The sequence below is a fragment of the Lissotriton helveticus genome, chromosome 5_1 (genome assembly GCF_964261635.1).
Source record: "Lissotriton helveticus chromosome 5_1, aLisHel1.1, whole genome shotgun sequence".
In the NCBI taxonomy this organism is placed as follows: domain Eukaryota; kingdom Metazoa; phylum Chordata; class Amphibia; order Caudata; family Salamandridae; genus Lissotriton; species Lissotriton helveticus.
In genome coordinates, this window is record NC_136065.1 from 425,718 (window position 1) to 451,846 (window position 26,129).

At 50.7% G+C, this 26,129-nt stretch overlaps 1 protein-coding gene across 1 annotated transcript in view; it reads right to left on the reverse strand.

The window, feature by feature from the left end:
- LOC144752353 (major histocompatibility complex class I-related protein 1-like) overlaps positions 1–26,129 on the reverse strand; it is a 191,495-nt gene that overhangs the window by 126,584 nt on the left and 38,782 nt on the right. Inside the window, exons 2-3 of the mRNA XM_078640291.1 lie at positions 22,643–22,912; positions 21,393–21,665 (exon numbers count right to left, since the gene is read on the reverse strand). Of these exons, the coding sequence (XP_078496417.1) occupies positions 21,393–21,665; positions 22,643–22,912 (543 nt within the window). The remainder of the gene's footprint in view (positions 1–21,392; positions 21,666–22,642; positions 22,913–26,129) is intronic.

Sequence of the window (26,129 nt, forward strand, 5' to 3'; positions counted from 1 at the left end):
AATCTACCTCTCTGTACTGCCAATGCCTGTGCACAGAGAGGAGTCAGCGCCTGGTGGGGGCAGTAAGCGCTATATAAACCCCCATAACCCTCCTCTCTGCACTACCAGTGCCTGTGCACAGAGAGGAGTCAGTGCATGGTGGGGCCAGTTAGCGCTATATAAAACCCCATAACCCTCCTCTCTGCACTGCCAGTGCCTGTGCACAGAGAGGAGTCAGTGCATGGTGGGGCCAGTTAGCGCTATATAAACCCCCATAACCCTCCTCTCTGCACTGCCAGTGCCTGTGCACAGAGAGGAGTCAGTGCATGGTGGGGCCAGTTAGCGCTATATAAACCCCCATAACCCTCCTCTCTGCATGGCCAGTGTCTGTGCACAGAGAGGAGTCAGTGCCTGGTGGGTGCAGGAAGCGCTATATAAACCCCCATAACCCTCCTCTATGCAGTGCCAGTGCCCGTGCACAGAGAGGAGTCAGTGACTGGAGGGGGACAGTAAGCGCTATATAAACCCCCATAACCCACCTCTCTGCACTGGCAGTGCCTGTGCACAGAGAGGAGCAAGTGCCTGGTGGGGGCATTGTGCGCTATGTAAACCCCCATAACCCACCTCTCTGCACTGCCCCTGCCTGTGCACAGAGAGGAGCAAGTGCCTGGTGGGGGCATTGTGCGCTATGTAAACCCCCATAACCCACCTCTCTGCACTGCCACTGCCTGTGCATAGAGAGGAGTCAGTGCCTGGTGGGTGCAGGAAGCGCTATATAAACCCACATAACCCTCTTCTCTCCAGTGCCTGTGCACAGAGAGGAGTCAGTGACTGGTGGGGCAGTAAGCGCTATATAAACTCCCATAACCCACCTGTATGCACTGCCAGTGCCTGTGCACAGAGAGGAGTCAGTGCCTGGTGGGGGCAGTAAGCGCTATATAAACCCCCATAACCCACCTCTCTGCACTGCCAGTGCCTGTGCACAGAGAATAGTCAGTGCCTGGTGGGGCAGTAAGCGCAATATAAACCACCATAGCCCTCCTCTGTGCAGTGCCTGTGCACATAGAGGAGTCAGTGCCTGGTGGGGGCAGTAAGCGCTATATAAACCCCCATAACCCACCTGTCTGCACTGCCAGTGCCTGTGGACAGAGAGGAGTCAGTGCCTGGTGGGGACAGTATGCGCTATATAAACACCCATAACCCTCCTCTCTCCACTGCCAGGACCTTTGCACAGACAGGAGTCAGTGCCTGGTGGAGGCAGTAAGCGCTATATAAACCCCCATAACCCTCCTCTCTGCAGTGCCAGTGCCCGTGCACAGAGAGGAGTCAGTGCCTAGTGGGGCAGTAAGCGTAATATAAACCCCCATAACCCACCTCTCTGCACTGCCAGTGCACAGAGAGGAGTCAGTGCCTGGTGGGGCAGTAAGCGCTATATAAACCCCCATAACCTACCTCTCTGCACTGCAAGTTTCTGCGCCCTGACGCTTTTGTGCCTGGTGGGGGCAGTAAGCGCTATATTTATCCCCATAACCTACCTCTCTGCACTGCCAGTGCCTGTGCACAGAGAGGGGTCATTGCCTGGTGGGGCAGTAAGAACTATATAAACCCCCATAACCCCCCCTCTCTGCACTGCCAGTGCCTGTGCACACAGAGGAGTCAGTGCCTGCTGGGGGCAGTGAGCGCTAAATAAAGCCCCATAACCCACCTCTCTGCACTGCCAGTGCACGTGCACAGAGAGGAGTCAGTGCCTGGTGGGGGCAGTGAGCGCTAAATAAAGCCCCATAATACACCTCTCTGCATTGCCAGTGCCTGTGCACAGAGAGGAGTCAGTGCCTGGTGGGGCCAGTTAGCGCTATATAAACCCCCATAACCCTCCTCTCTGCACTGCCAGTGCCTGTGCACAGAGAGGAGTCAGTGCCTGGTGGGGGCAGTGAGCGCTAAATAAAGCCCCATAACCCACCTCTCTGCACTGCCAGTGCCTGTGCACAGAGGAGTCAGTGCCTGGTGGGGGCAGTGAGCGCTAAATAAAGCCCCATAACCCACCTCTCTGCACTGCCAGTGCACGTGCACAGAGAGGAGTCAGTGCCTGGTGGGGGCAGTGAGCGCTACATAAAAGCCCATAACCCCCCCTATCTGCACTGCAAATGCCCGTGCACTGAGAGGAGTCAGTGCCTGGTGGGGGCAGTGAGCGCTAAATAAAGCCCCATAATACACCTCTCTGCATTGCCAGTGCCTGTGCATAGAGAGGAGTCAGTGCCTGGTGGGGCCAGTTAGCGCTTTATAAACCCCCATAACCCTCCTCTCTGCACTGCCAGTGCCTGTGCACAGAGAGGAGTCAGTGCCTGGTGGGGGCAGTGAGCGCTAAATAAAGCCCCATAATACACCTCTCTGCATTGCCAGTGCCTGTGCACAGAGAGGAGTCAGTGCCCGGTGGGTCCAGTTAGCGCTATATAAACCTCCATAACCCTCCTCTCTGCACTGCCAGTGCCTGTGCACAGAGAGGAGTCAGTGCCTGGTGGGGGCAGTGAGCGCTAAATAAAGCCCCATAATACACCTCTCTGCTTTGCCAGTGCCTGTGCACAGAGAGGAGTCAGTGCCTGGTGGGGGCAGGAAGCGCTATATAAACCCCCATAACCCTCCTCTATGCACTGCCAGTGCCCGTGCACAGAGAGGAGTCAGTGCCTAGTGGGGCAGTAAGCGTAATATAAACCCCCATAACCCTCCTCTCTGCACTGCCAGTGCCTGTGCACAGAGAGGAGTCAGTGCATGGTGGGGTAAGTTAGCGCTATATAAACCCCCATAACCCTCCTCTCTGCACTGCCAGTGCCTGTGCACAGAGAGGAGTCAGTGCCTGGTGGGGGCAGTGAGCGCTAAATAAAGCCCCATAATACACCTCTCTGCACTGCCAGTGCCTGTGCACAGACAGGAGTCAGTGCCTGGTCGGGGCAGTAAGCACTATATAAACCGCCATAACCCACCTGTCTGCACTGCCAGTGACTGTGCACAGAGGAGTAAGTGCCTGGAGGGGGACAGTAAGCGCTATACAAACCCCCATAACCCACCTCTCTGTACTGCCAGTGCCTGTGCACAGAGGAGTCAGTGCCTGGGGGGGTAGTAAGCGCTATATAAACCCCCATAACCCACCTGTCTGCACTGCCAGTGCCTGTGAACAGAGAGGAGTCAGTGCCTGGTGTGGGCAGTAAGCGCTATATAAACCCCCCATAACCCACCTCTCTGCACTGCCAGTGCCAGTGCACAGAGAGGAGTCAGTGTCTAGTGGGGCAGTAAGCGTAATATAAACCCCCATAACCCACCTCTCTGCACTGCCAGTGCCTGTGAATAGAGAGAAGTCAGTGCCTAGTGGGGCAGTAAGCGCTATATAAACTGCCATAACCCTCCTCTCTCCACTGCCAGTGCCTGTGCACAGAGGAGTCAGTGCCTGGTGGGGCAGTAAGAACTATATAAACCCCCATAATCTACCTCTCTGTACTGCCAATGCCTGTGCACAGAGAGGAGTCAGCACCTGGTGGGGGCAGTAAGCGCTATATAAACCCCCATAACCCTCCTCTCTGCACTGCCAGTGCCTGTGCACAGAGAGGAGTCAGTGCATGGTGGGGCCAGTTGGCGCTATATAAACCCCCATAATCCACCTCTCTGCACTGCCAGTGCCTGTGCACAGAGAGGAGTCAGTGCCTGGTGGGGGCAATGAGCGCTAAATAAAGCCCCATAATACACCTCTCTGCACTGCCAGTGCCCGTGCACAGAGAGGAGTCAGTGCCTGGTGGGGCAGTAAGCGCAATATAAACCCCCATAACCCTCCTCTATGCAGTGCCAGTGCCCGTGCACAGAGAGGAGTCAGTGACTGGAGGGGGGCATTATGCGCTATGTAAACCCCCATAACCCACCTCTCTGCACTGCCACTGCCTGTGCACAGAGAGGAGTCAGCGCCTGGTGGCGGCAGTAAACGCTATATAAACCCCCATAATCCACATCTCTGCACTGCCAGTGCCTGTGCACAGAGAGGAGTCCGTGCCTTGTGGGGGGCAGTGAGCGCTAAATAAAGCCCCATAATACACCTCTCTGCACTGACAGTGCCTGTGCACAGAGAGGAGTCAGTGCCTGGTTGGGGCAGTAAGCGCTATATAAACCGCCATAACCCACCTGTATGCACTGCCAGTGACTGTGCACAGAGGAGTAAGTGCCTGGAGGGGGACAGTAAGCGCTATATAAACCCCCATAACCCACCTCTCTGTACTGCCAGTGCCCGTGCAGTGAGAGGAGTCAGTGCCTGGTGGGGGCAGTAAGCGCTATATAAACCCCCATAACCCACCTGTCCGCACTGCCAGTGCCTGTGAACAGAGAGGAGTCAGTGCCTGGTGGGGGCAGTAAGCGCTATATAAACCCCCTATAACCCACCTCTCTGCACTGTAAGTGCCCGTGCACAGAGAGGAGTCAGTGCCTAGTGGGGCAGTAAGCGCTATATAAACTGCCATAACCCTCCTCTCTGCAATGCCAGTGCCCGTGCACAGAGAGGAGTCAGTGCCTGGTGGTGCAGTAAGAACTTTATAAACCCCCATAATCCACCTCTCTGCACTGCCAGTGCCAGTGCACAGAGAGGAGTCAGTGCCTGGTGGGGGCAGTGAGCGCTAAATAAAGCCCCATAATACACTTCTCTGCACTGCCAGTGCCTGTGCACAGAGAGGAGTCAGTGCCTGCTGGGGCAGTAAGAACTATATAAACCCCCATAATCTACCTCTCCGTACTGCCAGTGCCTGTGCACAGAGAGGAGTCAGCGCCTGGTGGCGGCAGTAAACGCTATATAAACCCCCATAATCCACATCTCTGCACTGCCAGTGCCAGTGCACAGAGAGGAGTCCGTGCCTTGTGGGGGGCAGTGAGCGCTAAATAAAGCCCCATAATACACCTCTCTGCACTACCAGTGCCTGTGCACAGAGAGGAGTCAGTGCCTGGTGGGGGCAGTAAGCGCTATATAAATCCCCATAACCCTCCTCTATGCACTGCCAGTGCCCGTGCACAGAGAGGAGTCAGTGCCTGGTGTGGGCAGTAAGCGCTATATAAACCCCCCATAACCCACCTCTCTGCACTGCCAGTGCCAGTGCACAGAGAGGAGTCAGTGTCTAGTGGGGCAGTAAGCGAAATATAAACCCCCATAACCTACCTCTCTGCACTGCCAGTGCCTGTGAATAGAGAGAAGTCAGTGCCTAGTGGGGCAGTAAGCGCTATATAAACTGCCATAACCCTCCTCTCTCCACTGCCAGTGCCTGTGCACAGAGGAGTCAGTGCCTGGTGGGGCAGTAAGAACTATATAAACCCCCATAATCTACCTCTCTGTACTGCCAATGCCTGTGCACAGAGAGGAGTCAGCGCCTGGTGGGGGCAGTAAGCGCTATATAAACCCCCATAACCCTCCTCTCTGCACTGCCAGTGCCTGTGCACAGAGAGGAGTCAGTGCATGGTGGGGCCAGTTGGCGCTATATAAACCCCCATAATCCACCTCTCTGCACTGCCAGTGCCTGTGCACAGAGAGGAGTCAGTGCCTGGTGGGGGCAATGAGCGCTAAATAAAGCCCCATAATACACCTCTCTGCACTGCCAGTGCCTGTGCACAGAGAGGAGTCAGTGCCTGGTTGGGGCAGTAAGCGCTATATAAACCGCCATAACCCACCTGTATGCACTGCCAGTGACTGTGCACAGAGGAGTAAGTGCCTGGAGGGGGACAGTAAGCGCTATATAAACCCCCATAACCCACCTCTCTGTACTGCCAGTGCCCGTGCAGTGAGAGGAGTCAGTGCCTGGTGGGGGCAGTAAGCGCTATATAAACCCCCATAACCCACCTGTCCGCACTGCCAGTGCCTGTGAACAGAGAGGAGTCAGTGCCTGGTGGGGGCAGTAAGCGCTATATAAACCCCCTATAACCCACCTCTCTGCACTGTAAGTGCCCGTGCACAGAGAGGAGTCAGTGCCTAGTGGGGCAGTAAGCGCTATATAAACTGCCATAACCCTCCTCTCTGCAATGCCAGTGCCCGTGCACAGAGAGGAGTCAGTGCCTGGTGGTGCAGTAAGAACTTTATAAACCCCCATAATCCACCTCTCTGCACTGCCAGTGCCAGTGCACAGAGAGGAGTCAGTGCCTGGTGGGGGCAGTGAGCACTAAATAAAGCCCCATAATACACTTCTCTGCACTGCCAGTGCCTGTGCACAGAGAGGAGTCAGTGCCTGCTGGGGCAGTAAGAACTATATAAACCCCCATAATCTACCTCTCCGTACTGCCAGTGCCTGTGCACAGAGAGGAGTCAGCGCCTGGTGGCGGCAGTAAACGCTATATAAACCCCCATAATCCACATCTCTGCACTGCCAGTGCCTGTGCACAGAGAGGAGTCCGTGCCTTGTGGGGGGCAGTGAGCGCTAAATAAAGCCCCATAATACACCTCTCTGCACTACCAGTGCCTGTGCACAGAGAGGAGTCAGTGCCTGGTGGGGGCAGTAAGCGCTATATAAACCCCCATAACCCTCCTCTATGCACTGCCAGTGCCCGTGCACAGAGAGGAGTCAGTGCCTGGTGTGGGCAGTAAGCGCTATATAAACCCCCCATAACCCACCTCTCTGCACTGCCAGTGCCAGTGCACAGAGAGGAGTCAGTGTCTAGTGGGGCAGTAAGCGTAATATAAACCCCCATAACCCACCTCTCTGCACTGCCAGTGCCTGTGAATAGAGAGAAGTCAGTGCCTAGTGGGGCAGTAAGCGCTATATAAACTGCCATAACCCTCCTCTCTCCACTGCCAGTGCCTGTGCACAGAGGAGTCAGTGCCTGGTGGGGCAGTAAGAACTATATAAACCCCCATAATCTACCTCTCTGTACTGCCAATGCCTGTGCACAGAGAGGAGTCAGCGCCTGGTGGGGGCAGTAAGCGCTATATAAACCCCCATAACCCTCCTCTCTGCACTGCCAGTGCCTGTGCACAGAGAGGAGTCAGTGCATGGTGGGGCCAGTTGGCGCTATATAAACCCCCATAATCCACCTCTCTGCACTGCCAGTGCCTGTGCACAGAGAGGAGTCAGTGCCTGGTGGGGGCAATGAGCGCTAAATAAAGCCCCATAATACACCTCTCTGCACTGCCAGTGCCTGTGCACAGAGAGGAGTCAGTGCCTGGTTGGGCAGTAAGCGCTATATAAACCACCATAACCCACCTGTATGCACTGCCAGTGACTGTGCACAGAGGAGTAAGTGCCTGGAGGGGGACAGTAAGCGCTATATAAACCCCCATAACCCACCTCTCTGTACTGCCAGTGCCCGTGCAGTGAGAGGAGTCAGTGCCTGGTGGGGGCAGTAAGCGCTATATAAACCCCCATAACCCACCTGTCCGCACTGCCAGTGCCTGTGAACAGAGAGGAGTCAGTGCCTGGTGGGGGCAGTAAGCACTATATAAACCCCCTATAACCCACCTCTCTGCACTGTAAGTGCCCGTGCACAGAGAGGAGTCAGTGCCTAGTGGGGCAGTAAGCGCTATATAAACTGCCATAACCCTCCTCTCTGCAATGCCAGTGCCCGTGCACAGAGAGGAGTCAGTGCCTGGTGGTGCAGTAAGAACTTTATAAACCCCCATAATCCACCTCTCTGCACTGCCAGTGCCAGTGCACAGAGAGGAGTCAGTGCCTGGTGGGGGCAGTGAGCGCTAAATAAAGCCCCATAATACACTTCTCTGCACTGCCAGTGCCTGTGCACAGAGAGGAGTCAGTGCCTGCTGGGGCAGTAAGAACTATATAAACCCCCATAATCTACCTCTCCGTACTGCCAGTGCCTGTGCACAGAGAGGAGTCAGCGCCTGGTGGCGGCAGTAAACGCTATATAAACCCCCATAATCCACATCTCTGCACTGCCAGTGCCAGTGCACAGAGAGGAGTCCGTGCCTTGTGGGGGGCAGTGAGCGCTAAATAAAGCCCCATAATACACCTCTCTGCACTACCAGTGCCTGTGCACAGAGAGGAGTCAGTGCCTGGTGGGGGCAGTAAGCGCTATATAAACCCCCATAACCCTCCTCTATGCACTGCCAGTGCCCGTGCACAGAGAGGAGTCAGTGCCTGGTGGGGGCAGGAAGCGCTATATAAACCCCCATAACCCTCCTCTATGCACTGCCAGTGCCCGTGCACAGAGAGGAGTCAGTGCCTGGTGGGGGCAGTAAGCGCTATATAAACCCCCATAACCCACCTCTCTGCACTGCCAGTGCCTGTGCACAGAGGAGTCAGTGCATGGAGGGGGACAGTAAGCGCTATATAAACCCCCATAACCTTCCTCTCTGCACTACTAGTGCCTGTGCACAGAGAGGAGTCAGTGCCTGGTGGGGGCAGTAAGCGCTATATAAACCCCCATAACCTTCCTCTCTGCACTACCAGTGCCTGTGACCAGAGAGGAGTCAGCGCCTTGTGGGGGCAGTAAGCGCTATATAAACCCCCATAACCCACCTCTCTCCAGTGCTTGTGCAAAGAAAGGAGTCAGTGCCTGGTGGGGGCAATAAGCGTTATATAAACTGCCATAACCCACCTCTCTGCACTGCCAGTGCCTGTGCAAAGGGAGGAGTCAGTGCCTGGTAGAGGCAGTGGTAAACAGTCAAAATATTGAGTAAAAAATATCGAATGGACATAATATCGAGTTTAAAATATAGAATGGACAAAATATCGAATGGGGAGAATATAGACATCAAAAATATCGTTTTTAAGGTAAGTAATGTAATATTGAATGTTAAAAATATAGAAAGTTAAAATATCGAAGTATATAATATAGGTTATTAAAATTATCGAATTTCTAATAATATTGAAATTTTTTATAGTGTTTTTATGTAGTTATATGTGTGAAAAGTGTGTATTTATGTTATAATTTATTTTAATTAATGAATTTTGTTTTTTTAATTTTTGCGTCATTTAATTCTGTAGTGGGTTGTGGGTTTATAGGGGAATAGAGTGGGAAGTAATTTAATTATGATTAATTACATATGTAAATGTATTTATTGGTATTCATTTTTAATTAACTGTTAATTAATTTATACTTGGTAATTTATTAAATTTTAATTGGCAATTACTTTTATTTAATTGATTAATTGCTAATTATGTTAATTTAACTAATTTATTTTCTGTAGCGGGTTGTTGGTTAATAGGGGAATTGGGTGGGAAGTAATTTATTTATAATTAATTAAATATTTAAAAATATTCATTGGTATTTATTTAGAATTAATTGTTAATTAATTATTTATGGGTAATTAATTAAATTTTAATTGACAATTACTTTTATTTAATTGATTAATTGCTAATTATGTTAATTTTACTACTTTATTTTCTGTAGCGGGTTGTGGGTTTATAGGGGAATAGGGTGGGAAGTAATGTATTTATAATTAATTAAATAATTCAATTTATTTAATTGTATTTAATTTGAATTAATTGTTAATAAACTTCTAATTGTTAATTAATTAATTGTTAATTTGTAATTAATTTTTATGAATAGGTAACTAATTGTAATAATTAATTTTAATTTGGAATTTTAATTGATTAAATATTATATTATATTAAATTGGTAATTACTTTAAATTAATGTTTTATAGATATTAATTTATATTTTTTTAAATAATATATGAAGTATTTACTTTCCCTACTGTTGCACTTTCTGGAGTGGGAATAGTAATTTTTTCCCCTACGCTATCCAACGCTTTCCCTACTGTTGCACTCTTTGGAGTGGCAATAGTAATTTTAACCCCTACGCTATCCAATGCTTTCTCTACTGTTGCACTCACTGGAGTGGGAATGGTAATTGTTACCCCTACGCTATCCAACGCTTTCCCTACTGTTGCACCCACTGGAGTGGGAATAGTAATTTTTACCTCTACACTATCCAACGCTTTCCCTACTGTTGCACTCACTGGAGTGGGAATAGTAATTTTAACCCCTACGCTATCCAATGCTTTCTCTACTGTTGCACTCACTGGAGTGGGAATGGTAATTGTTACCCCTACGCTATCCAACGCTTTCCCTACTGTTGCACCCACTGGAGTGGGAATAGTAATTTTTACCTCTACACTATCCAACGCTTTCCCTACTGTTGCACTCACTGGAGTGGGAATAGTAATTTTTACCCCTACGCTATCCAACGCTTTCCCTACTGTTGCACTCATTGGAGTGGGAATAGTAATTTTTACCCCTACGCTATCCAACGCTTTCCCTACTGTTGCACCGACTGGAGTGGGAATAGTAATTTTTACCCCTACGCTATCCAACGCTTTCCCTACTGTTGCATTCTTTGGAGTGGGAATAGTAATTTTAACCCTTACGCTATCCAACGCTTTCCCTACTGTTGCACTCTTGTGAGTTGGAATAATAATTTTTACCCCTACGCTATCCAACGCTTTCCCTATTGTTTCACCCACTGGAGTGGGAATAGTAATTTTTACCCCTACGCTATCTAACGCTTTCCCTACTGTTGCACTCACTGGACTGTGAATAGTAATTTTTACCCCTACGCTATCCAACGCTTTCACCAATGTTGCACTGTTTGGAGTGGGAATAGTAATTTGTACCCTTACGCTATCCAACGGTTTCCCTACTGTTGCACTCTTTAGAGTGGGAATAGTAATTTTTATCCCTACGCTATCCAACGCTTTCCCTACTGTTGCACTCCCTGGAGTGGGAATAGTAATTTTTACTCCTACGCTATCCAACGCTTTCCCTACTGTTGCATTCACTGGAGTGGGAATAGTAATTTTTACCCCTACGCTATCCAACGCTTTCCCTACTGTTGCACTCACTGGAGTGGGAATAGTAATTTTTACCGCTACGCTATCCAACGCTTTCCCTACTGTTGCACTTATTGGAGTGCGAATAGTCATTTTAACACTCTTGCTATGCTAGGGTAATAATATTGTACATTTTTTTTACAATATTATGTTAATATATATATTTTTTTTAAAAATAAAATTGTATTTTTTTTATAACTTCAATTAAATATTTAATAATTTTAAGGGTATTTAAGTATTTTTAAGTATATTTTAGTTATTTATTTTTAATATTTTTTAATTTTACATTAATTTTAATAAATTCGATATTTTTACAAAGTACATATTTTTAAACGATATTTTTGATTCGATATTTTTGTACTTACCTGTTTGTAGACAGGACTCTGATATTTTTGTAGTCGATATTTTGTAGTCGATTTTTTATATGCCTATATTTTTCTAGTTGATATTATGTCAGTGATCCGGGGGCAGTAAGCGCTATATAAACCCCCATAACCCACCTCTCTGCACTGGCAGTGCCTGTGCACAGAGAGGAGTCAGTGCCTGGTGGGTGCAGGAAGCGCTATATAAACCCCCATAACCCTCCTCTATGCAGTGCCAGTGCCCGTGCACAGAGAGGAGTCAGTGACTGGAGGGGGACAGTAAGCGCTATATAAACCCCCATAACCCACCTCTCTGCACTGGCAGTGCCTGTGCACAGAGAGGAGCAAGTGCCTGGTGGAGGCATTATGCGCTATATAAACCCCCATAACCCACCTCTCTGCACTGTAAGTGCCCGTGCACAGAGAGGAGTCAGTGCCTAGTGGGGCAGTAAGCGCTATATAAACTGCCATAACCCTCCTCTCTGCAATGCCAGTGCCCGTGCACAGAGAGGAGTCAGTGCCTGGTGGTGCAGTAAGAACTTTATAAACCCCCATAATCCACCTCTCTGCACTGCCAGTGCCAGTGCACAGAGAGGAGTCAGTGCCTGGTGGGGGCAGTGAGCGCTAAATAAAGCCCCATAATACACTTCTCTGCACTGCCAGTGCCTGTGCACAGAGAGGAGTCAGTGCCTGCTGGGGCAGTAAGAACTATATAAACCCCCATAATCTACCTCTCCGTACTGCCAGTGCCTGTGCACAGAGAGGAGTCAGCGCCTGGTGGCGGCAGTAAACGCTATATAAACCCCCATAATCCACATCTTTGCACTGCCAGTGCCAGTGCACAGAGAGGAGTCCGTGCCTTGTGGGGGGCAGTGAGCGCTAAATAAAGCCCCATAATACACCTCTCTGCACTACCAGTGCCTGTGCACAGAGAGGAGTCAGTGCCTGGTGGGGGCAGTAAGCGCTATATAAACCCCCATAACCCTCCTCTATGCACTGCCAGTGCCCGTGCACAGAGAGGAGTCAGTGCCTGGTGTGGGCAGTAAGCGCTATATAAACCCCCCATAACCCACCTCTCTGCACTGCCAGTGCCAGTGCACAGAGAGGAGTCAGTGTCTAGTGGGGCAGTAAGCGTAATATAAACCCCCATAACCCACCTCTCTGCACTGCCAGTGCCTGTGAATAGAGAGAAGTCAGTGCCTAGTGGGGCAGTAAGCGCTATATAAACTGCCATAACCCTCCTCTCTCCACTGCCAGTGCCTGTGCACAGAGGAGTCAGTGCCTGGTGGGGCAGTAAGAACTATATAAACCCCCATAATCTACCTCTCTGTACTGCCAATGCCTGTGCACAGAGAGGAGTCAGCGCCTGGTGGGGGCAGTAAGCGCTATATAAACCCCCATAACCCTCCTCTCTGCACTGCCAGTGCCTGTGCACAGAGAGGAGTCAGTGCATGGTGGGGCCAGTTGGCGCTATATAAACCCCCATAATCCACCTCTCTGCACTGCCAGTGCCTGTGCACAGAGAGGAGTCAGTGCCTGGTGGGGGCAATGAGCGCTAAATAAAGCCCCATAATACACCTCTCTGCACTGCCAGTGCCTGTGCACAGAGAGGAGTCAGTGCCTGGTTGGGGCAGTAAGCGCTATATAAACCACCATAACCCACCTGTATGCACTGCCAGTGACTGTGCACAGAGGAGTAAGTGCCTGGAGGGGGACAGTAAGCGCTATATAAACCCCCATAACCCACCTCTCTGTACTGCCAGTGCCCGTGCAGTGAGAGGAGTCAGTGCCTGGTGGGGGCAGTAAGCGCTATATAAACCCCCATAACCCACCTGTCCGCACTGCCAGTGCCTGTGAACAGAGAGGAGTCAGTGCCTGGTGGGGGCAGTAAGCGCTATATAAACCCCCTATAACCCACCTCTCTGCACTGTAAGTGCCCGTGCACAGAGAGGAGTCAGTGCCTAGTGGGGCAGTAAGCGCTATATATAAACTGCCATAACCCTCCTCTCTGCAATGCCAGTGCCCGTGCACAGAGAGGAGTCAGTGCCTGGTGGTGCAGTAAGAACTTTATAAACCCCCATAATCCACCTCTCTGCACTGCCAGTGCCAGTGCACAGAGAGGAGTCAGTGCCTGGTGGGGGCAGTGAGCGCTAAATAAAGCCCCATAATACACTTCTCTGCACTGCCAGTGCCTGTGCACAGAGAGGAGTCAGTGCCTGCTGGGGCAGTAAGAACTATATAAACCCCCATAATCTACCTCTCCGTACTGCCAGTGCCTGTGCACAGAGAGGAGTCAGCGCCTGGTGGCGGCAGTAAACGCTATATAAACCCCCATAATCCACATCTCTGCACTGCCAGTGCCAGTGCACAGAGAGGAGTCCGTGCCTTGTGGGGGGCAGTGAGCGCTAAATAAAGCCCCATAATACACCTCTCTGCACTACCAGTACCTGTACACAGAGAGGAGTCAGTGCCTGGTGGGGGCAGTAAGCGCTATATAAACCCCCATAACCCTCCTCTATGCACTGCCAGTGCCCGTGCACAGAGAGGAGTCAGTGCCTGGTGGGGGCAGGAAGCGCTATATAAACCCCCATAACCCTCCTCTATGCACTGCCAGTGCCCGTGCACAGAGAGGAGTCAGTGCCTGGTGGGGGCAGTAAGCGCTATATAAACCCCCATAACCCACCTCTCTGCACTGCCAGTGCCTGTGCACAGAGGAGTCAGTGCATGGAGGGGGACAGTAAGTGCTATATAAATCCCCATAACCTTCCTCTCTGCACTACTAGTGCCTGTGCAGAGAGGAGTCAGTGCCTGGTGGGGGCAGTAAGCGCTATATAAACCCCCATAGCCTTCCTCTCTGCACTACCAGTGCCTGTGACCAGAGAGGAGTCAGCGCCTTGTGGGGGCAGTAAGCGCTATATAAACCCCCATAACCCACCTCTCTCCAGTGCTTGTGCAAAGAAAGGAGTCAGTGCCTGGTGGGGGCAATAAGCGTTATATAAACTGCCATAACCCACCTCTCTGCACTGCCAGTGCCTGTGCAAAGGGAGGAGTCAGTGCCTGGTAGGGGCAGTGGTAAACAGTCAAAATATTGAGTAAAAAATATCGAATGGACATAATATCGAGTTTAAAATATAGAATGGACAAAATATCGAATGGGGAGAATATAGACATCAAAAATATCGTTTTTAAGGTAAGTAATGTAATATTGAATGTTAAAAATATAGAAAGTTAAAATATTGAAGTATATAATATAGGTTATTAAAATTATCGAATTTCTAATAATATTGAATTTTTTATAGTGTTTTTATGTAGTTATATGTGTGAAAAGTGTGTATTTATGTTATAATTTATTTTAATTAATAAATTTTGTTTTTTTAATTTTTGCGTCATTTAATTCTGTAGCGGGTTGTGGGTTTATAGGGGAATAGAGTGGGAAGTAATTTAATTATGATTAATTACATATGTAAATGTATTTATTGGTATTCATTTTTAATTAACTGTTAATTAATTTATATTTGGTAATTTATTAAATTTTAATTGGCAATTAGTTTTATTTAATTGATTAATTGCTAATTATGTTAATTTAACTAATTTATTTTCTGTAGCGGGTTGTGGGTTAATAGGGGAATTGGGTGGGAAGTAATTTATTTATAATTAATTAAATAATTCAATTTATTTAATTGTATTTAATTTGAATTAATTGTTAATAAACTTCTAATTGTTAATTAATTAATTGTTAATTTGTAATTAATTTTTATGAATAGGTAACTAATTGTAATAATTAATTTTAATTTGGAATTTTAATTGATTAAATATTATATTATATTAAATTGGTAATTACTTTAAATTAATGTTTTATAGATATTAATTTATATTTTTTTAAATAATATATGAAGTATTTACTTTCCCTACTGTTGCACTTTCTGGAGTGGGAATAGTAATTTTTTCCCCTACGCTATCCAACGCTTTCCCTACTGTTGCACTCTTTGGAGTGGCAATAGTAATTTTAACCCCTACGCTATCCAATGCTTTCTCTACTGTTGCACTCACTGGAGTGGGAATGGTAATTGTTACCCCTACGCTATCCAACGCTTTCCCTACTGTTGCACCCACTGGAGTGGGAATAGTAATTTTTACCTCTACACTATCCAACGCTTTCCCTACTGTTGCACTCACTGGAGTGGGAATAGTAATTTTAACCCCTACGCTATCCAATGCTTTCTCTACTGTTGCACTCACTGGAGTGGGAATGGTAATTGTTACCCCTACGCTATCCAACGCTTTCCCTACTGTTGCACCCACTGGAGTGGGAATAGTAATTTTTACCTCTACACTATCCAACGCTTTCCCTACTGTTGCACTCACTGGAGTGGGAATAGTAATTTTTACCCCTACGCTATCCAACGCTTTCCCTACTGTTGCACTCATTGGAGTGGGAATAGTAATTTTTACCCCTACGCTATCCAACGCTTTCCCTACTGTTGCACCGACTGGAGTGGGAATAGTAATTTTTACCCCTACGCTATCCAACGCTTTCCCTACTGTTGCATTCTTTGGAGTGGGAATAGTAATTTTAACCCTTACGCTATCCAACGCTTTCCCTACTGTTGCACTCTTGTGAGTTGGAATAATAATTTTTACCCCTACGCTATCCAACGCTTTCCCTATTGTTTCACCCACTGGAGTGGGAATAGTAATTTTTACCCCTACGCTATCTAACGCTTTCCCTACTGTTGCACTCACTGGACTGTGAATAGTAATTTTTACCCCTACGCTATCCAACGCTTTCACCAATGTTGCACTGTTTGGAGTGGGAATAGTAATTTGTACCCCTACGCTATCCAACGGTTTCCCTACTGTTGCACTCTTTAGAGTGGGAATAGTAATTTTTATCCCTACGCTATCCAACGCTTTCCCTACTGTTGCACTCCCTGGAGTGGGAATAGTAATTTTTACTCCTACGCTATCCAACGCTTTCCCTACTGTTGCATTCACTGGAGTGGGAATAGTAATTTTTACCCCTACGCTATCCAACGCTTTCCCTACTGTTGCACTTATTGGAGTGCGAATAGTCATTTTAACACTCTTGCTATGCTAGGGTAATAATATTGTACATTTTTTTTACAATATTATGTTAATATATATATTTTTTTAACAAATAAAATTGTATTTTTTTTATAACTTCAATTAAATATTTAATAATTTTAAGGGTATTTAAGTATTTTTAAATATATTTTAGTTATTTATTTTTAATATTTTTTAATTTTACATTAATTTTAATAAATTCGATATTTTTACAAAGTACATATTTTTAAACGATATTTTTGATTCGATATTTTTGTACTTACCTGTTTGTAGACAGGACTCCGATATTTTTGTAGTCGATATTTTGTAGTCGATATTTTATATGCCTATATTTTTCTAGTTGATATTATGTCAGTGATCCGGGGGCAGTAAGCGCTATATAAACCCCCATAACCCACCTCTCTGCACTGGCAGTGCCTGTGCACAGAGAGGAGTCAGTGCCTGGTGGGTGCAGGAAGCGCTATATAAACCCCCATAACCCTCCTCTATGCAGTGCCAGTGCCCGTGCACAGAGAGGAGTCAGTGACTGGAGGGGGACAGTAAGCGCTATATAAACCCCCATAACCCACCTCTCTGCACTGGCAGTGCCTGTGCACAGAGAGGAGCAAGTGCCTGGTGGAGGCATTATGCGCTATATAAACCCCCATAACCCACCTCTCTGCACTGCCACTGCCTGTGCACAGAGAGGATTCAGTGCCTGGTGGGGGCAGTAAGCGCTATATAAACCCCCATAACCCACCTCTCAGCACTGGCAGTGCCTGTGCACAGAGAGGAGCAAGTGCCTGGTGGGGGCATTATGCGCTATGTAAACCCCCATAACCCACCACTCTGCACTGCCAGTGCCTGTGCACAGAGAGGAGTCAGTGCCTGGTGGGTGCAGGAAGCGCTATATAAACCCACATAACCTTCTTCTCTCCAGTGCCTGTGCACAGAGAGGAGTCAGTGACTGGTGGGGCAGTAAGCGCTATATAAACTGCCATAACCCACCTGTCTGCACTGCCAGTGCCTGTGCACAGAGAGGAGTCAGTGCCTGGTGGGGGCAGTAAGCGCTATATCAACCCCCATAAGCCACCTCTCTGCACTGCCAGTGCCTGTGCACAGAGAATATTCAGTGCCTGGTGGGGCAGTAAGCGCTATATAAACCACCATAGCCCTCCTCTGTGCAGTGCCTGTGCCTGTGCACATAGAGGAGTCAGTGCCTGGTGGGGGCAGTAAGCGCTATATAAACCCCCATAACCCACCTGTCTGCACTGCCAGTGCCTGTGGACAGAGAGGAGTCAGTGCCTGGAGGGGGACAGTAAGAGCTATATAAACACCCATAACCCTCCTCTCTGCACTGCCAGTGCCTGTGCACAGAGAGGAGTCAGTGCCTGGTGGGGGCAGGAAGCGCTATATAAACCCCCATAACCCTCCTCTCTGCAGTGCCTGTGCACAGAGAGGAGTCAGTGCCTGGTGGGGCAGTAAGCGCTATATAAACCCCATAAACTACCTCTCTGCACTGTAAGTTCCTGCGCCCTGACGCTTTAGTACCTGGTGGGGGCAGTAAGCGCTATATAAATCCCCATAAGCTACCTCTGTGCACTGCCAGTGCCTGTGCACAGAGAGGAGTCATTGCCTGGTGGGGCAGTAAGAACTATATAAACCCCCATAACCCCCCTCTCTGCACTGCCAGTGCCTGTGCACAGAGAGGAGTCAGTGCCTGGTGGGTGCAGGAAGCGCTATATAAACCCACATAACCCTCTTCTCTCCAGTGCCTGTGCACAGAGAGGAGTCAGTGACTGGTGGGGCAGTAAGGGCTATATAAACCCCCATAACCCACCTGTCTGCACTGCCAGTGCCTGTGCACAGAGAGGAGTCAGTGCCTGATGGGGGCAGTAAGCGCTATATAAACCCCCATAATCCACCTATCTGCACTGCCAGTGCCTGTGCACAGAGAGGAGTCAGTGCCTGGTGGGGGCAGTGAGCGCTAAATAAAGCCCCATAATACACCTCTCTGCACTGCCAGTGCCTGTGCACAGAGAGGAGTCAGTGCCTGGTGGGGCAGTAAGAACTATATAAACCCCCATATCCCAGCTCTCTGCACTGCCAGTGCCTGTGCACAGAGAATAGTCAGTGCCTGGTGGGGCAGTAAGCGCTATATAAACCACCATAGCCCTCCTCTGTGCAGTGCTAGTGCCTGTGCACATAGAGGAGTCAGTGCCTGGTGGGGACAGTGAGCGCTATATAAACCCCCATAACCCACCTCTCTGCACTGCCAGTGCCTGTGCACAGAGAGGAGCAAGTGCCTGGTGGGGACAGTAAGCGCAATATAAACCCACATAACCCACCCGTGTGCACTGCCAGTGCCTGTGCACAGAGAGGAGTCAGTGCCTGGTTGGGGCAGTAAGCGCTATATAAACCCCCATAACCCACCTCTCTCCACTGCCAGCACCTTTGCACAGACAGGAGTCAGTGCCTGGTGGAGGCAGTAAGCGCTATATAAACCCCCATAACCCACCTCTCTGCACTGCCAGTGCCTGTGCACAGAGAGGAGTCAGTGCCTGGTGGGGGCAGGAAGCGCTATATAAACCCCCATAACCCTCCTCTCTGCAGTGCCTGTGCACAGAGAGGAGTCAGTGCCTGGTGGGGGCAGTAAGCGCTATATAAACCCCCATAACCTACCTCTCTGCACTGCAAGTTCCTGCGCCCTGACGCTTTAGTGCCTGGTGGGGGCAGTAAGCGCTATATAAATCCCCATAACCTACCTCCCTGCACTGCCAGTGCCTGTGCACAGAGAGGAGTCATTGCCTGGTGGGGCAGTAAGAACTATATAAACCCCCATAACCCCCCCTCTCTGCACTGCCAGTGCCTGTGCACAGAGAGGAGTCAGTGACTGGTGGAGGCAGTAAGCGCTATATAATCCCCCATAAGCCACCTCTCCGCACTGCCAGTGCCCGTGCACAGAGAGGAGTCAGTGCCTGGTGGGGACAGTGAGCGCTATATAAACCCCCATAACCCACCTCTCTGCACTTGCAGTGCCTGTGCACAGAGAGGAGCAAGTGCCTGGTGGGGGCATTATGCGCTATATAAACCCCCATAACCCACCTCTCTGCACTGCCACTGCCTGTGCACAGAGAGGATTCAGTGCCTGGTGGGGGCAGTAAGCGCTATATAAACCCCCATAACCCACCACTCTGTACTGCCAGTGCCTGTGCATAGAGAGGAGTCAGTGCCTGGTGGGTGCAGGAAGCGCTATATAAACCCACATAACCCTCTTCTCTCCAGTGCCTGTGCACAGAGAGGAGTCAGTGACTGGTGGGGCAGTAAGGGCTATATAAAACCCCATTACCCACCTGTCTGCACTGCCAGTGCCTGTGCACAGAGAGGAGTCAGTGCCTGATGGGGGCAGTAAGCGCTATATAAACCCCCATAATCCACCTATCTGCACTGCCAGTGCCTGTGCACAGAGAGGAGTCAGTGCCTGGTGGGGGCAGTGAGCGCTAAATAAATCCCCATAATACACCTCTCTGCACTGCCAGTGCCTGTGCACAGAGAGGAGTCAGTGCCTGGTGGGGCAGTAAGAACTATATAAACCCCCATAACCCAGCTCTCTGCACTGCCAGTGCCTGTGCACAGAGAATAGTCAGTGCCTGGTGGGGCAGTAAGCGCTATATAAACCACCATAGCCCTCCTCTGTGCAGTGCCTGTGCCTGTGCACATAGAGGAGTCAGTGCCTGGTGGGGACAGTGAGCGCTATATAAACCCCCATAACCCACCTCTCTGCACTGCCAGTGCCTGTGCACAGAGAGGAGCAAGTGCCTGGTGGGGACAGTAAGCGCAATATAAACACACATAACCCACCCGTGTGCACTGCCAGTGCCTGTGCACAGAGAGGAGTCAGTGCCTGGTTGGGGCCGTAAGCGCTATATAAACCCCCATAACCCACCTCTCTGCACTGCCAGTGCCTGTGCACAGAGAGGAGCAAGTGCCTGGTGGAGGCAGTAAGCGCTATATAAACCCCCATAGCCACCTCTGTGCCCTCCCTGTGCACGAGAAGTCAGCGCCTGGTGGGGGCAGTAAGCGCTATATAAACCCCCATCACCCACCTCTCTGCACTGCCAGTGCCTGTGCACAGAGAGGAGCAAGTGCCTGGTGGGGACAGTAAGCGTTATATAAACCCACATAACCCACCCGTGTGCACTGCCCGTGCACAGTGAGGAGTGAGTGCCTGGTGGGGGCAGTAAGCACTTTATAAACCCCCATAACCCACCTCTCTGCACTGCCAGTGCCTGTGCACAGAGAGGAGTCAGTGCCTGGTGGGGGCAGTAAGCGCTATATAAACCGCCATAACCCACCTCTCCACTGCCAGCGCATGTGCACAGAGAGGAGTCAGCACCTGGTGGGGGCAGTAAGCACTATATAAACCCCCATAACCCACCACTATGCACTGCTAGTGCCTGTGCACAGAAAGGAGTCAGTGCCTGCTGGGGGCAGGAAGCACTATATAACCCCCCATAACCCACCACTCTGCACTGCTAGTGCCTGTGCACAGAGAGGAGTCAGTGCCTGGTGGGGGCAGGAAGCGCTATAAAAAAAACATAACCCTCCTCTCTGCAGTGCCTGTGCACAGAGAGGAGTCAGTGCCTGGTGGGGGGAAGTAAGCGCTATATAAACCCCCATAACCCCCTCTCTGCACTGCCAGTGCCTGTGCACAGAGAGGAGTCATTGCCTGGTGGAACAGTAATCGCTATATAAACCCCCATACGCCACCTCTCTGCACTGCCAGGGTCCTTGCACAGAGAGGAGTCAGTGCCTGGTGAAGGCAGTTAGCGCTATATAAACCCACATAACCCACCTCTGTGCACTGCCAGTGCCTGTGAACAGAGAGGAGTCATTGCCTGGTGGAACAGTAATCGCTATATAAACCCCCATACGCCACCTCTCTGCACTGCCAGGGTCCTTGCACAGAGAGGAGTCAGTGCCTGGTGAAGGCAGTTAGCGCTATATAAACCCCATAACACCCCTCTTTGCACTGCCAGTGCCTGTGAACAGAGAGGAGTCAGTGCCTGGTGGAGGCAGTAAGTGCTATATAAACCCCTATAACCCACCTCTCCGCACTGGCAGTGCCTGTGAACAGAGAGGAGTCAGTGCCTGGTGGGGAAGTAAGCGCTATATAAACCCCCATAACCCACCTGTCTGCAGCCTCTCCGCCCCGAGCTTCAGGTATTTCTTCAGGTACTCGATGCACGTCCCCTCCAGATACTCCTTCCATCGCTGGGCGATGATCCTGTCCGAGTTCCATCGGTCCTGTGTGATCCTGGCCGCATCCATGGCCGCCGTCCAGGTCTGTCTGTCCTTGTCGAAGCTGAGGAAGTCGTGTCCGTCGAAGGCGAATTGACGGAACCCCCCCATGGAGCCGTCATCCCGGAGCTCACAGCCGTACATCAGCTGGACAATGTGTAGACCTGGGGGGAAGAAGAGAGTGAGGGGGCTGACACCTGCAGGCAGAGGGGAGAAAGAACCCCCCCTCATGCGCACCCCCAGAGCCCCCTCTCCTCAGCCCTGATCACAGCCTTACATCTACTGGACTGTGTGGAGACCTGAGGTGGGGGGAAGAGGAGAGTGAGGGGCTGATACCTGCAGGTAGAGGCCCACCCACGCACGCCCCCAGAACGCCCCCCACCCCTTCCCACAGATACGCTGGAATATGACATCTCCAGACACAGAGAGTGAGGGGAGCCCCCCTCTGGAGGGCGGGGGGAGGGGGGTGGGCAGACAGACTGTGCCTGAGGGGGAGCACCATAGAGTGATGTAAAATGAAGGGGGCAGAGAGAAGGTACGATGTCTCCTGGCAGTGAGTGGGGGGAGCCATAATAACCCCCCTCCGCTTCTCCCGGGGCAGCCAAACACCACCTGGACCTGAAGGGGGGGGCAGTGTGAGGGGTGAGGGTTTGGCACCTCAAGCCAGAGTGTGAGGGGAGCACCTGCACCCCCATTGAACCATCCATGGGGGGGGGGGGCTGAGGCTGGGGGTGGAGGGGTGGCGGGTGGGGGCAGGGCAAAGTGAGATCGGAAGGGGGAATGGGGCAACACAGTAGGAGCGAGGAACAGTGAGGCCCCTTGGATGCCCCCCCACATAAACAATAATCACAGTTTCTGTGATTGAAAATTTCTATATGACGGCTCCTGTCACCCCTTCCCGGGTCATTCACCCCCTAACACTGCCCCCCCTCTGACCTCTCACCCCCTCTTCCTGGGTCTCCACCCCCAAGTAAAGCTCAATTCAGATCCATACATCACATGCAGCTCGGCCCCCCTCCCTGTGTCCTTCTTCCACCCCCCCTCAATTCCCACATGTTCATCACCCTCCCGCCGCCCCCCTTGTAGTTACCCCGTCCCTCCCCTCCCATGGTCTGGTTGCCCCTCCACTGGTGTCACTCACCCCGGGTCTGGTTGACTCGCTCCATCACTTTCCGCACATTGGCCTTGTACACCTGCTCCGCTCCTCGGCTGATCTCCGTGTTCCTCTCCCAGTACTGGGGGTCCTCGGCGGTGATCCTGTCCATCCAGGGGGCCCGGGGCTCCTCTCTGCGGCTCTCACTGCTGTAACTGGCAAAGGGGATGTCATCCACGTACCCCACGGCGGAGAACTGGGGGATCCCAGGGAGGGGCCCCGAGAGGGAGGAGTAGAAATTCCGGAGGGAGTGCGAGCCTGAGAGGGGAGAGAGAGAGGGACAGGTGGGGTCAGAGAGGAGAGCGCCCCCCATGAAAAACCTCCCCTCCATGCTCCGCCCCACTTTACAGTGCTTGTGACTCTTATAAATAACTGGAGGGGCCCGAGGGTGGTGGAGAAGTAACACAGGAGAGAGCCTGAAGGGGGGCGAGAGAGGGTCAGACAAGGACGGGGGGTGTTTACAGGCAGCAACAAATGATTACCCCCTTTCATTCCTGATCCCAGAAACACTGAGTGTCTGGTGGGTGACGGGGGGAGAAAAACAACACTCACTGAGCTGCATTGAAGGCGCCCCCACCCCCATTGTGTCTCCGTCCTGCCCCCCAGCGCGCCCCCTCTCCTTCTTTAACACCACAGGGGTTGGGGAGTGGGGAGTTAGCTCTCGAGGATTCGACAGTTTGAGGCGGTGATGGCACTGCAGGGTATATCCTTACATAACCACGACCCTTCAACCACATAACCACGCCCCTTCAACGATAGAACCACTCCCCTTCAACAATAGAACCACGCCCCTTCACTTGATAGAACTACACCCCTTCAACCCTATAACCACGCCCCTTCAACTCTATAACCACGCCCTTCAACTCTATAACCACGCCCCTTCAATCCTATGACCACGCCCCTTCAACCCTATAACCACGCCCCTTCAACTCTATAACCACGCCCTTCAACTCTATAACCACGCCCCTTCAATCCTATGACCACGCCCTTTCAACCCTATAATCACGCTACTTCAACCATATACCCACGCCACTTCAACGGGGATGGTGGGGGTGATATATGTATTATACAAAGCCCCCCCCTCATCTGATCAAGCAGGGGATGGGGCAGAAACCCTAAGAGAGCCTCCTACGAAAACCACTCTGTTGTTGAGCCTGCACGAATTAAAGGCTGAGCGTGCCCTGCAGTGCCTTTATCCCAATGGCTGCAGGTGAAACAGCTCAACGCACAGAGCTGCAATCAGAAAATAATACTCCGGGCCCCTATAACTAAGGATTGCGGTGTGGAAGACAACAAGGGGCGGAGTCATGGAAAACACAGACTGGCAATTAACAGTTATGTTAAAACTCAGCCATAAAAAAGGTAACAAGGGCAAATGTGAAACTAGACCTGCTCTTGTTTACTTAACTGATCACAAAGAGGCTGCATTTTAAAATATCTCCTGAGGTTCGGGCACCTGCTGCAGAGATGTGTGTGGCCAACAACTTTCAGGGCATAATAGTACTAGCAAGATAACTCTGGTGGTTAATGCACTTGGTGCAGTGATATGTGTGCCCAACAACGTTTAGGGCATAATAGTACTAGCAAGGTAACTCTGGCAGTTAATGCACTTGCTGCAGAGATCTGTGTGCCTAGCAACTTGTAGGAGATAACAATAAAGAAAAGACAACTCTGGCGGTTAATGCACTTGCTGCAGAGAACTGTGTCCCCAACACCTTGTAGGGGATAATATTAAAGGCAAGATGACTCTGGCGGTTAATGCACTTGCTGCAGAGATCTGTGGTTACCCAGCAACCTTTAGGCCATAATAGTACATGCAAGATAACTCTGGGGGTAAATGCACTTGCTGCAGAGATCTGTGTGCCTAGCAAGTTGTAGTGCCTTTGACACTATGGCACATTACACCTTGCTGCAGTGTCTGAATAAAGGCGGTGTCTCTGGCCCGGCTCTGAAATGGCTGAAATCATTTCTGGTGGAGCGGAGCTTTCAGGTCAGACCAGAATTGGGCGCATTATTCCAAGGATGTCAAGCTGGAATAGGGTGTGCCTCAGGGCTCTGCCCTGAGCCCTACCCTGTTCAATTTGTATGTCACTCCTTTGGCTGAGATAGCGCAGGGTTTTGGAGTAGAGGTTGTCTCATACGCCGACGACACACAGCTGGTGATCTCCCTATCTCGGGCACCGGAAGTTGCTGCCTTTAACTTCAGGGCATGCATGCAGAAGCTGGCCTCCTGAATGGTGAAGAACTGCTTGAAGTTGAATGGCGGCAAGACGGAGGTGCTCGTTGTGGGGGGAATGGCGGCAAGACGGAGGTGCTCGTTGTGGGGGGACAAGTCAACGCCGTCTCCTCGTCATGCTTCAACATCCTGCGCATGCTACGTAAGATCTTCCGGTGGATCCCCACCGAGACGAGGAAGACGGTCACCCAGGCCCTCGTCACCAGCCGACTGGACTACGGCAACGCCCTCTACGCCGGAACCACCGCCAAACTCCAGAAGAGACTCCAGCGGATCCAGAACGCCTCGGCGAGACTCATCCTCGACATCCCCCGTCGCAGCCACATCTCCGGACACCTGAGAGATCTGCACTGGCTCCCGGTCAACAAGAGAATCACCTTCCGGCTCCTCACCCACGCGCACAAAGCCCTACACGACCAAGGCCCAAGCTACCTCAACAACCGGATCAACTTCTACACTCCCAAGCGCCTCCTCAGATCAACCAACCACGCCCTCGCCGCCGTCCCCCGCATCCGAAGAGCGACAACAGGAGGAAGATCCTTCTCCTACCTGGCCGCCAAGACCTGGAACTCACTTCCGACCAATCTGCGCCTGACCCAAGACCACCTCTCCTTCAGGAAGAAGCTCAAGACCTGGCTGTTCGAGCAGTAGCGGCACCCCCCCCCCCCTCCCAGCGCCTTGAGACCCTACGGGTGAGTAGTGCGCTCTACAAATAACCTGATTGATTGATTGATTGAGGCTGGACGATCGCGTGGTGGCTTTCTAGTCTGGGCCCTACTCCAATTCCATGTACCCTGGCTAAAAATATCAGGAGTCTGGCTGGACCCCACTCTCTCCTATGAAACACACATCAGACATGTAGTGGGGCAATGCTTTGGAGTCCTCAAAAATGTACGAAAAACAATGGATCTCCTTCCTATAGAAGCGAGGAAGACACTAGTGCATGCCCTCATTACATCTTGCCTAGACTATGGCAATATCCTCTATCTGGGCGCTACTGCTAAATGCCTGGGGAGATTGCAGGTAGTGCAGAACGCCGCTGCGAGACTGGTACTGGCGGAGCCTAGGAGGGCTGCTTCTAAAAGAGCCCTTGATGCTCTGCACTGGTTGCCAGTTAGGCAGCGAGTGATGTTTAAAGCACTGTGCACGTGCCATCGCATTACCCAGGACATAGGTCCCTCGTATCTGAAGGACCTTGTCACCAGCTATGTGCCTGGAAGGTCCCTGAGATCCAGTGGG